This window comes from Microtus pennsylvanicus, chromosome 1 (assembly GCF_037038515.1).
Source record: "Microtus pennsylvanicus isolate mMicPen1 chromosome 1, mMicPen1.hap1, whole genome shotgun sequence".
NCBI classification, from domain to species: domain Eukaryota; kingdom Metazoa; phylum Chordata; class Mammalia; order Rodentia; family Cricetidae; genus Microtus; species Microtus pennsylvanicus.
This window is the reverse complement of record NC_134579.1, coordinates 50,748,087-50,760,230: the sequence shown is the minus strand read 5'-3', so window position 1 is coordinate 50,760,230 and position 12,144 is coordinate 50,748,087. Positions and strand designations below refer to the sequence as shown.

The 12,144-nt window shown below is 32.7% G+C and overlaps 1 protein-coding gene across 7 annotated transcripts in view; it reads left to right on the top strand.

The window, feature by feature from the left end:
- The window catches only part of Dzip3 (DAZ interacting zinc finger protein 3), a 90,634-nt gene that overhangs the window by 30,252 nt on the left and 48,238 nt on the right, over nt 1-12,144 (top strand). For all 7 annotated transcript variants that reach the window (XM_075963992.1, XM_075963991.1, XM_075963996.1 and 4 more), the window contains exons 9-13: nt 2,725-2,844; nt 5,410-5,511; nt 7,146-7,238; nt 8,048-8,100; nt 11,922-11,998. In XM_075963992.1, coding sequence (XP_075820107.1) covers nt 2,725-2,844; nt 5,410-5,511; nt 7,146-7,238; nt 8,048-8,100; nt 11,922-11,998 — 445 coding nt within the window. The remainder of the gene's footprint in view (nt 1-2,724; nt 2,845-5,409; nt 5,512-7,145; nt 7,239-8,047; nt 8,101-11,921; nt 11,999-12,144) is intronic.

Here is a 12,144-nt window from a genome sequence, read left to right as displayed (position 1 = left end):
TGAAGATACAAAGACGAGTAGCTTAACTAGCCTAATATTTGTCTTTTAAAAACACATGTTTAATAATTAAGTTTTTTATATAATTGTATTTGCTATTTTATTTTTGGTTTAATTTGCAAATTAATAAATCATTTGGTTAGAAAATACCTCCTTTATCTATAAAGAAAAATTAATTTTACTCCTTTTTATTCAAATGGAGAAATTATTCTCTCCCTTTTAATTGTTTCTCTATATACATATGGATGTAGACATTAATAATTTCCTGCATGTTTATTAAAATTGGTATAATACACCAAGTTTTACTCTGTGTCTACTAGTATGTATTATTGAATATATAGTCTAACCTAAAACTTTGCAGTTTTTTCATTCTTACATAAAATTCTCTTTGTATATTCTGATAGCATTTTGTTAGAATAACATTTATATGGTAGATTCATGAAGCCACTGCTATTGCATGATAAAGGTGTTGATGGTTGTTTCTTTACTTCCTCTTAGTACAGAAGACGAGTGTATATTCATTATAAAGAATGAAAGCTTCTATCTCCCTAGACCTTCTGACAGTTTTAATGCAAAGCCATTGAATTGCTTTGTTTAAAGTGGAAATAGCCCTATGTTTCTCTTGGTAGATATTTCAAGAACAAATCTTTCACTAAACTTTTACTTTAAATATTTTTGAATAATTACATTTTATTTTGCCTTTAAAGCTAATAGCATTCCTGAAAATCAAGAGGCATATTGCATAGAAGTTCAAAATCAGGTTTCAGTTGTCAGAACTGAAAGGATAAATTTTATAAACTTCCATTCAGAATGATGTATTTTAATATACATTTATGAGTAATCAGTAGACTGATTATTTTGTGCCACTGTCAAGATAAAAAGGACTTTTAATGGACTTAACTAAATAATAATTTTGTATATTTTTAAAGTTTTCATATTTGTTCCTATCTAAACAGTCCCTAATTGTTTTTTTTTTAATGTTTTTACTGTTTTCCTCCCTTCAACCATTTTCCTTACTATTCAAACTTTTAGTTTCACTTTATTTCATACAGAGAAGTTTATAGAGGCAATTTTATTGAAAAATATTAAAAACTAAAGACTTAAAAGTCCAGTTTTTGCTTCATTGTCTGCATCTCTAATTTATGATCTTTAGATAGCTGTTTTCCCCCTCCTTACTTGAAAGCTTTCCTAGTATTTAAATGTTTTTAGGTATTGTCTTGCCCTTCCTGTATAACAGTTGTGGGACTAGAGAGCTCTCTTATATAGATATCATCTCCGTTAAGTATACATATGCTCTGCCATCTCCCATGCACACACTTCTCCCATCTTACTGAATTTTGTTAAATTGGCCTCTCCCTGGGGATGATTTTTATCTTTCTGTTTTCTGTGTACAATTCTATGTCTCAGAACTGAAGTTTTACACGTTAGGCCTTCTTTCTTGTTTTGACTGGTGTAACTTCAATACGAACTTAAGTGCTTAATAGGGAGCTAAATTTTTTGAAATCTTTTAATTCTCAAAATAATCTATTTTTGTGAACGTTATATATGCCTTGCCTAGACATAGAATTGTAGGTTCAAATAATTTTTCCATCATTAAAAATTTTTCCTGGTGCGTGGAGAGATTGTTCAGTGGTTAAGAACACTGGCACTTCTTCCAGAAGACCCATATTTAATCCCTAGACCCAACAGCAGTCCATAACCATCTATAACTCTAGTCTCAGGAGATCGAGTGCCCCATATCTGCCCTCCATGAGGAATCTAAACAAATGGTATACAAACATAATACAGAACAAACAGCTTAACACATTACATTTTTCTCCATTATTTTCTATCCTTTAACCTTATTTTTTAAAAAAATCTGATGTTAGTCTCATTTTTAGCTTTTTACATGTAACCTATTTTACTTTTTCCATTTTCTTTTTAAGAGTTGTTAAGGATAAATTCTCAATTTTTTTTATTGTTTTCGTGCTTATTAGTCATAGTCTTTGCCCTATGAATAGACTAATTCGCTAATATTACTACTTTTTCGAGTGTTTTTTTTTGTTACTGGTTTTGTTGTTGTTGTTATTTTGGTATATCTTCTGTCAGATTTTTGTAAAATTTATATATGTTGTTATGGTTCATTAAATAAACTGTAAAGGGTTACTTTTCATATTGTATATATTCATAGTATATTGTTATTACTTGATATAACATATTCTCTCTGAAAGGTATTAAGACCCTTGTCTAACTCAAATAATATAATATAATTTGCTTAAAGTTAACTAGTTTAAAATGAGAAAATTTATTCCATGCTATGACTTGGCATTGGAGAAATATTTCTGTATCATTCTTCAGCCCACTGTGCCATTAATTGTCATATTGCACCATTGTAGTAGTTCCACTGTCGTTGTGTCTTGATTGGCTCTAATTCTGAAATAAATATGTATACAGTTCCTGATAGGAACATACCATGGCTTAGAATATGGAAGAGATATAGAGTTTCAAACATAGACTTGTCTACTTTCTATCTGTAAGATGTCTATTTTTTCCTAGTTTAGGGCTTTTCTATTTATTTACTTTGGACTGGATAAATAAGTTGTGTTACTATTATACATACGTGCATACACAAACACAGAGTAATTTAAAATGGGATCCTTGCATATGTTATTTAAGGTAAATCTTGGATATGTTTCTGGCTTAATTTATTATAGATAATTCACAAGAGTATGTGTTTTTAAATTCTAGGATGTTCTCAATAATTTTATCCAAACAACTGAAAGTAATATAATGAAACAGACCATTTGCAGTTATCTTGATTGTGAGCGCTCTTGTGAAGCTGATATTTTAAAGAACACTAACTATAAGGTAACATAATTATCAGTTAACGATTTTAAATGTCATAGAATATAAAACAGTTAACATTATTTTAGCAATATACATGAAAATACTATGTAAGGTGTAGGATGTGGCTCTTTGTCAGAGCTCTACTGAGGTAAGTGCAGGTTCCTGAATTTTGTCCCTGCTCTATGGAAAAAAAATTAAAGAACAGTATTTACTTTAATTATAATGTGATATAATTAAGAAGTAGTTTGTCTCTGAGAACATGTATTCACAGTCAATATTAATTATATTCTATGAATCAGTAGAAGAATAGGTTGGTTTTGCTGAAGTTTTTGTAATAATCACCTGCCTCTGAAGTTATGGCTATTTGCCCTTCATTCATACAGTAAAATAATCTGTTCTCTATATTTTGACCAGTTGTGGATTTCTGAAATAATCTCTGTTGCAAAAAGAAGCTTCTTTGATGAGTGGTAAGAGCTACACTTATCTGTGGGAATAAGGATAAATATTTAGACTATAGTTAGATATTGTTTGCTTATATGTTGGCTATACAGTTAGAAAATGACAATGATCAGTTCTCCTTTGGGGCATGTTACCTCTCCAGCCAAGAATATTTGGCTAGGTTCTAGTATGAAGCACGAGTTCCCTCCCACTGAGTAACTCAGCCTTAAATCCAATAGACAGCTTTTGGTTACCCCTAAGGTAATATTGCCAGCATTGCATCATTGTGGATATCTTGATGGTGTGGTCGTCATTGTGGTTTATAGCTGAGTAACATTAGAGTTTACTCCTCTTCTTCAGCAGCTTTTATAGTACATTCTGGTAACCGTGAACAGCGGAATTTAGGGAGGAGGCTTCCAAGTCAATTCTTGCTCCGTTGCTCCAAATTCTGTGTCTGAAATTAGAGGTGTCTGCAGAAATAGGGCTTTATCTTAAAGCTCTGGAAGTCAACTAAAGTAACTGTCAATTTTTTGCATTGTTTTTGGGAACTCTTCTATTCCTTTGACCAACAACTGGGAGGGAGTTTTCTTTCTTCTGTCTGTCTCTGTGGTTTTTGTCAGATAGGCGTGGCTTTTGTGGAGAGCAATATCACCCAATGTTACATAGCAGCATTTACACACACACACACACGTGACTATGGAGTGCCCAGCCCCAACTGATATGTCTGCTACATACCCCCAATACTTAAGACTCAGGTAAAATCATTAAAAAATAAGAGGTGAAAAGATTATAAGAGCCAGAAGCCCAGAAGCTACATAGTGTTCCCTACACTTGACAGGGAAAGTACACCCTTGAATATTAACATGTGGTTGCCTAATAATGACAGAAGTTGACCTGCCAGTGCAAACAGGGAAAATTCCACATGGTCCCTTCCCTGCTGAGAAAGGGACGATCATTTTCTTCCAAGGAGGAGCTGCAGCGTAGATTATTCAGTCAGTCTTGTGTACATGTTCAGACTAACAACACTAAGTTGAGCCAATAGTTTGTTTATACAGATGTGCATATATATGCACACTATATACATTCAGACATGTGTGTATATGTACAATAAGAAGAAAAAGATAAATTTGAGAGGGAGGAGGCCAAAAATGATGTTAAATGCAGTGCTTATGAAGTTCTCAAAAGTAAGATAATAAAAAGATAAATTTTCTTCTGCTTTATAATGAAAAATGGTAGAAATTGGGAAAAGTGGCATATATACTTGGAAGTGATCAATTCTCAGGGCTCATGTTACTAAATAAGGGATCACTCTCTCTGTGAATCCTTGGGTGAAGAAAGAGTAAAAGTAGGAATGTGAGCCACTTTGATCTTGTAATCTCTGAATCAAGGTGAGAACTATGACTCTCAGTACATGTCAGATTCTGCTTCTGAAATAAAGTGGCTAGCATCTCAGCTGTGGGTTTCTCTGCACAAGTAGGACAGGCAGAGAGATGTAGTATTCAAGTCTTTGGGGCTGTGGTAAGTCAGTCTATGGTTTAGAGTAGCTTCAGGATTTCAACCAAATGAATGTCATGTAGTAACAAAAGTTGTATTTATAGTTGAGACTGTTGTAATCTAAGGAGAATTCCTATTTAAAGGAAGAAGTTCCTGGAGAGAGTACCACAGTTTATTCTTTTGAAAATATAGTAGACTTGGAATTCTTTCACCAGGTCTCCTGGGAGGTTAACAGAGGAATTCACAGAATAATGGCACAGAAGTGGGTTGAGCTGGAGGAAAAGAGGAATGTAAAAGTGGGGATGCATAGATAGCGTGTTCCACAAAAAAAAAAAAAAATGATGGTGTTTGTTATTTTCTTGTACCATAGAATATGGAAAATTTTACATTGCCTAGTTCAAATTATTGCCCTTCTCTCCTTTTTTATTGTCCTTATTTTTCTGACTTTATTAATTCTACAGTATCAGAAGTTCACTTGGTATATACAGGCTTTGCTAATAAATTCTGAATGTTGTATAAAACAGTATTATAATAAAGTATAATCTATAAGTTATAGAATTTTTTTTTGATTTTTCGAGACAGGATTTTAAAATGACTTCAGATGGTATTTCTATGTTAACATGAATTATATTTCTGTATCTATATTTTTCCAAGGGATTTTTTCAGCTAATGTGCAGTAAAAGTTGCTGTGTTTACTTCCATAAAATTTGTTGGAAAAAGTTCAAGAACTTAAAGTATCCAGGAGAAAGTGATGAGGTATTGCACTGTCTCCCACAGCACCGCATGTCACTCCCTTCCCCGTGTTCTTTTTGTGCTCACACTCACTTTTTCCTCCTTTCCACCTTCAGTTCCGTCTGGTGTTTGTCTCCCTGATACTCATATTTTATGGGTAAATTCAATTTGAAAGTTGGAATAGGAGAAGAAGAGTGAGTGTTCAGATATAGTCGTGGCAGTCGTGATAGAGTTAATGTTAAAGTGAAATCCAGAGCTTTTTTCTGTATTAATTATTCGTTCTATTGCCATGGTTATTTTGTGACTTTAAGTTTTACAAATTTTACATCATGTAAACAAGAAAAATGCCCTTAAGCAATAGTGGTACAGTAGAAAAGAACATTGGACTTGGAGGTGGCAGATTCGGGATCAAATCTAGCTTGAACCAAGTTCCAGTTTTATTATATTAGACTGGTAACTACACCATTGTGACTAATATTTATCAGCTCTGAAATGACAGAGAGGTGTACATATTTCTTAGGGTTTGTGGGGGAGTGAGCAGATAAAGGCAATAAACTGGCATGTCATGCTATAAAAATAAAACATATAAAGCATTAACGTGATACATAGATACTTTTAAGTCCATGTACTTGATGGGACAATTGGTTTTTCTCAGTATTAGACAGAAAAGTAGAGAAAATAGAAATTAACCAGAGGAAATGGCAAGATCAGGGCCAGAAACCTCACTGTTTTTATTACTCCCTTTTCTCTAGAATCCTTAAGTAGCTTATGGAAATTTAATACACTTTGTGCTTAAACGTAAAGTTTCTTTTCAGGATTATCTTGTATTCTTTAGGCTGTATTATATAGCTCCTTAAGGGAGAAAGTAGAAAGAAAGAGGTAAGGAAGGGAGGGGAGTGGAGAAAAATGAATACCTCAATAATTTTTTAAAAACAAATTTAAAAAGTTTGAATCTAAAAAATTAAAGTAAAATGTTACAACATACATATTGATAAAAAATATATTGAACAGCTCACTTATTTTTTTATAGGAACTTTGATTTTATTTAAATAAAGATTGATAACTCATTTCACTTGCTTTGCTTATATAATGACTACTTAAACATTTGAAATCTCTTACTATCTGTCATTTCTACTGAGTAGTACATACTTAGGTCGCACAGTAAAGTCAAGATCAAAATAGTAATAAACTATGAATTCTTATCCAGAAATAGTACTTATATTTTTGTACAAATCTTAATAGGTTTTGTCATGCATGAATTACTAAATAACAACTATCCACACATGCACTTACTCCCAGCTGACACACCCTGGGGGCACCCTTACCCATTCTTTTATGGACATTATTTCATGCCAGTGACCATGTCACTTAACAAAGGTCTAATTAATATGTAGACCTAATTCTTCCTGGGAAAAACATTAAGTCCATATATTCTAACAGTGTTGTTTGTAGGGAAGTATAAGTGTGTGTTTGGGGTGGGGTGGAGGTGTTGGGTAAAAGCTGTTTTTGAACCTGTAACTGAACAGCTCACTTTTAATTTATTCATATCATTCAGTTTGTCACACAACATTATCTGCGTCTAACCTTCATTGCTTAAGTGCCTTAGATTTGTACAATGCTGATTTTATAATTTTATGTTTTTCTATGAACAATTTTAGAGTTTTAGTGGGAAAAAATGTTTGAAAGATGGATGTGCAGGTGACATGGTAAGGATGCTACAATGCGATGTACCTGGAATTGTCAAAATTTTGGTGAGTGACTTTTCTTGCCTGCCTTCTTTGTAGTACTATTTTTGGCATATTCTTAACAATAACAACAGAATCCTAGCTACATTCTAGGTTTGGTGACTTAGCTCTCTGCCCTTTTTATTCCTGTTTTATCTGGTATATTAAATGATCTTTAAGTATAAGAAAATCTGAACAGTAGAAATAGATAAGTATAGCATCTATGAACTAGTGGTGAGGAATAATGATAAAGTATGATAATTTAACTACTTCTTTCCAATTTAAATTCAAAATAAATTTAGACTTTCTGACTCTTTCTCTCTTTTGGTGGAACTTCAAGTTGAATAAAGGACCTCAACATGCTCAAAGTATACCTTACTGCTGAGCTCTATCTCCAGGCCCTGAACCATTTAGTTTTTAAATAACTATCTAATGTCTGTTTAATGTACATCTGTTACCTGTTAAATAAAGCATAGTACACGTAGTTTTTAATTCATAGAATATCTGAAATTTTTAGTTTAAGATAAGCAGAATTAAAACTAGAACTATAAATGAGACTTATTATTTGTCTTGCTATTTATGGTTCTTTTATATCTTAAGTTTCTTTTATATTTCAGTGTCGGCATTCAAATCACATGATAATGTTAAATTGACTGCTTTTAAGAGCAACTGTAATTTGTCATCTGAGTGGTGTTTTATGTTGTTTAGCTTGTGTCATTTGTTTTATAGTCAATGTGCTTTTATTCTAAGTATCTTTTTGTGAATGTGGAAGTTAAGAACTTAAAGAATTTTGAAAATTGAACTATTTTAGGGCTTTTTTTCTCCATCACTTGCAGTTTGAAGTGGTGAGAAAGGATGAATATATAACCATCGAAAATTTAGGAGCAAGGTAAGCTTGAAATAAAATATTGTTACTTTTTTCTGAACATTTCTGTGTTTCATTTGTTCTTTCTGTTTTCTATCAGTTTTAGGGCATCTATTTAATAGTATTTGTTATGAAAAAAAATCACAGTGAGTTCTCATTTGTTCCTCCTTCTTTTCCTACTGTTGTAGGTATTTGCATTTTAAAACAAGGAAGGAAAAATTACATGGTTACCACTAAGTGTAAAACTAACCGTTTTCTGAAAACAAAACATATTTCTTAAAATAACATTAGGTTTTTTGTTATAATATAAAAACTATTTATTTTTCAAAGCTTATGTAGACATCAAAGCTTATCTTAAATTTAAAATCTTCCTATTTTGTAGGTAAACAAAACATATTGCTCAAGAGTGTTGATGTATATGTTAAGGAACATATTTACAGAGGCATAGAATATTGCTGTGGAAATTAGAAGCTACAGTTATTAAAACATTGTTCTAACCCTTCCCTTTTCTTAAATTAACCCGTTTTCGTTAATCTATATGTCACCATGAGATTGTGGCTACCAGTAAGGTTTCAGCTGTGTCTTTCTCCTTCAGCAGCTACATGGCATCTTCTTGAGTCTGCCTGCTTTCTCTTCATATATCTGTCTGGATTTCCTGCCTGGATTTACTCTGCTAAGCCATTGGTCCAAACAGCTTTATTCATCAGCCAGTAAAAGCAACATAAATATGCAGAAGGACATCTCCCATCACCTGGACCACCCATTTTCATTGGTGTCTGGCCCATTTTTTTTTCTAAAAACAATCTTTCAAAGGTTAACACACATACCTGCATTCACACAAATATGGACTGTGTTATCCAGCTAAAGGTGATTTTTTTAGTATTTATCCTTCATCAGGTAAAAGATGTCTGTCCAACAAAACAAAACAAAAAAACAAAAACAAACCACCAGGCGGTGGTGTCACAGGCCTTGAATCCTAGCACTTGGGAGGCAGAGGCAGGCAGATCTCTGGGTTCAAGAACAGCCTCATCTACAGGAGCTAGGACAGCTGTGGCTGTTACACAGAGAAATCCTGTCGAAAAACCAAAAGGAAAAAAAAGTATGTCTGTCAACTTTGTAAGTTTATTTGGACTGTATAACCAAACCTCTTTCCATACCATGTGAAAGGATGGCATGTAATAAGTCATGGAGAGATCTCTGTGTAACCAACAAGATTTATCATGTCTTATCCAGTCTTAACGCTGTTCCCATGCCAAGGGATCAGCATATATCTCACCTGTCTTATAATTTTTCTTGGTTTATTTCTTTATGCCTGTAGCCAAGATTTCCAAGGGCTATCCCCCAATCAAATCTAATCTCTATTAATTTTGAAAGAATCCACAGCCTTTCATTTCCTGTGGAAACAAAAGCATAACCTCCTCAGCACAATACATTTTATGAATTCTATTTTAAAGTTAAGATATTCCTAAAGTATGTTCCTTTTAGAATCCTGTGTCTCTCAGCAGCTGTTGTTCACTCATTAAAATTAAGATAATTCAAAGTCAGCAAAGCACCATACAGGTTCCAGACTCTCTGTATTTCCCATCTTTGTGTAGCTTATTCACTTACTCTTACCTTTAAAGAGTTTGCTTAATTAGTTTTAAACTATTTGTTGTTTCCTGTCTATACCCATTTTCTTTTCTCTTTTAAGCACTTATGTACACTGTAACCTGTTTTAAAGTTTTTGTTTGTTTGTTTGTTTTTAAGTCTGCACCTGTTTTACTGTGCACCTGTAGTGTTCTCTGAATACACGAGCCCAACCTTCAACTGCTAAGTGGCAGCTAGGCCCTCCACAGTGTGACTCTGGAAGTTGGCTGTGCACCATACTTGAGTCCATGAGAGCTGAGCTTGCATTTAACCGTCCCCATTTTAGGAATTTGGTGCCTGCACTGTGACTCTCATTTTTACTTAGATTGCTATTTCTACTTAGTGTGCCAGCCTCTTAAGTTCTCCACTGCACAACAGTACCTCTTAAAGAAACCATATCTGTTTTTGTTTGTGTCAGCTTTCATGCACTATATGAAAATTTGGGCCCCACATTGGGTACCAATTTACATTTAGTTTCAGTGTTTTATATCTGTATCTTGACTAATTGAAAAAGTTATCTGCTGTCTTTGTTTTATCTTTATTTTTTTTTAGCTGTTTTATTAGGTGTTTAAATGCACCTCATTTATGTAGTCCCACACTTAAAATCTTTATTATCCCTTACAATCCTACTTCCGATCTCTTTGTCTGGTATTAACATTTGCATTTTTTTATCCATTTTTTTTTCAACTTATATATCTCATTGGAACTTGATTTATTTTTGTAGATGGCAAAGATTATCTCTTATTTTCAATTTTAATTTTTTGACTTTATTAATCTTTATTCATACATATTTTAAATATGTATATTCTGCAGTTATTGAGATTATTTATTTAAATCTATATCTTATATTTTTCCATCTCATCGTTTTTTATTTGTGTGTCTTAATAGATTTTGTGTGTGTGTGTATGCGCGCGCACGCTTGTGTGTGTAGGAGCTTGTGAAAGTCAGAACAGGTGTTAAATCCTATAAAGCTGAAGTTATAGACAGTTGTGGGCCACATGTTGGTGCTGGGCGGTAAACTGGTGTCCTCTGCTAACGCAGTGAGTGCTCTTAACTGCTGAGCCATCCTTCCAGCACTGCTGTCCTATTACTTTTCATGCTGGTCTTTTTGTTTTTAAGTGGTTACTCAAGAATTTCTAGTATACATTTCTAACCTACTGTAGCTTGTTTTCAAAGTTGCATAATGTATTTTTTGCTTATAATAAGTTTTTTTGTGGGGAACCTGTGTATAAACACATTTGTATTTTGTGCGTTCTTAAACTATATATTGTGTGAATCATTTGTGTTATTTCCTTGCTGTAACTTTGTTTTATACCAACACTTACACTACTATTACTAGATAATTGTGTTACTTATCTTAAACTATATAAATAGTGCTAAAATAAATATAAATATGTGTGGAATTTTTTTATAACATTTACTTAGAACTTCTAGACGTTTTATGCATATCTTTAACTTACTAGATGCTGTTAAACTTTTTTTCCACAATAGTTTTACCAATTTACATTTCCTATGACCAGTCTTACATAATTCTTTTTATCTAGTGTTTTAACAGTAATTCATTTGAGCTTTAGATTTTCCATATAAAGATACCAGGGATATGATCCATTATCAACAAACAGTAACAACCACAACGTGCACTTCCTATTATTACTATCTGGTATTTTTTATGTGGGTTAAAGTTCATTTCAAAGCTACAAAACAGTTTTCACTTATTCACAGCATTTACCTGTTTAGCAAATTTTCTCGCTTTTCCTTCCATTCCTTCTAATTACGTTAACATTATTTTAAGAGTTTTTATTTTTTAAATATCTCTTGAAATTGAATAAGTTGTGTTACCTGTAGTTATTATTTATTCAACTTTTCTGATCATGATAGTACATGAAAGAGTTCCGGTTTGCTGCTTTTTGTCTTTAAAGTGGGCATAGGGGAGCTGAAACTATTAATACTTTTATTTCTCTCTTTCAGCTACCACGTAGTTCTTGCATCATAGAATTCTTTTTGAATGAACATTTTTAATTCTGTGTTTTTCTTGTTACAGTGAAATTACAGTGTAGCCTTGTCATTGCTAGTGGCTTTTATTTTGTATTCAAATTATCTTTTCCCATTCCTTTCAAATTATTTGTAGATAGAAGAAAAACATTCACATCTGTTGGTTATATCAAAAATGTGATCTCACTTTGGTACTTTTCACTATAATATTTTTTTTCTACTTACAGTTACAAGAAGTTGATGTCTCTGGAATTAACTGACACTGATATAAGATCAGAATTTGATTTAAAATTCAATACGAAAGGTATTACTTTTTTATACGACTCCTACTGAAAAGTATTGTGGAATTATTTACTGTCTCTGTAAAGTATCATTCATAATTGCAGTTATGCAGTTATTAATGGTTGTTATTCACAGACATCAGGTTTATTCCACCCAATAGTTCTTGCT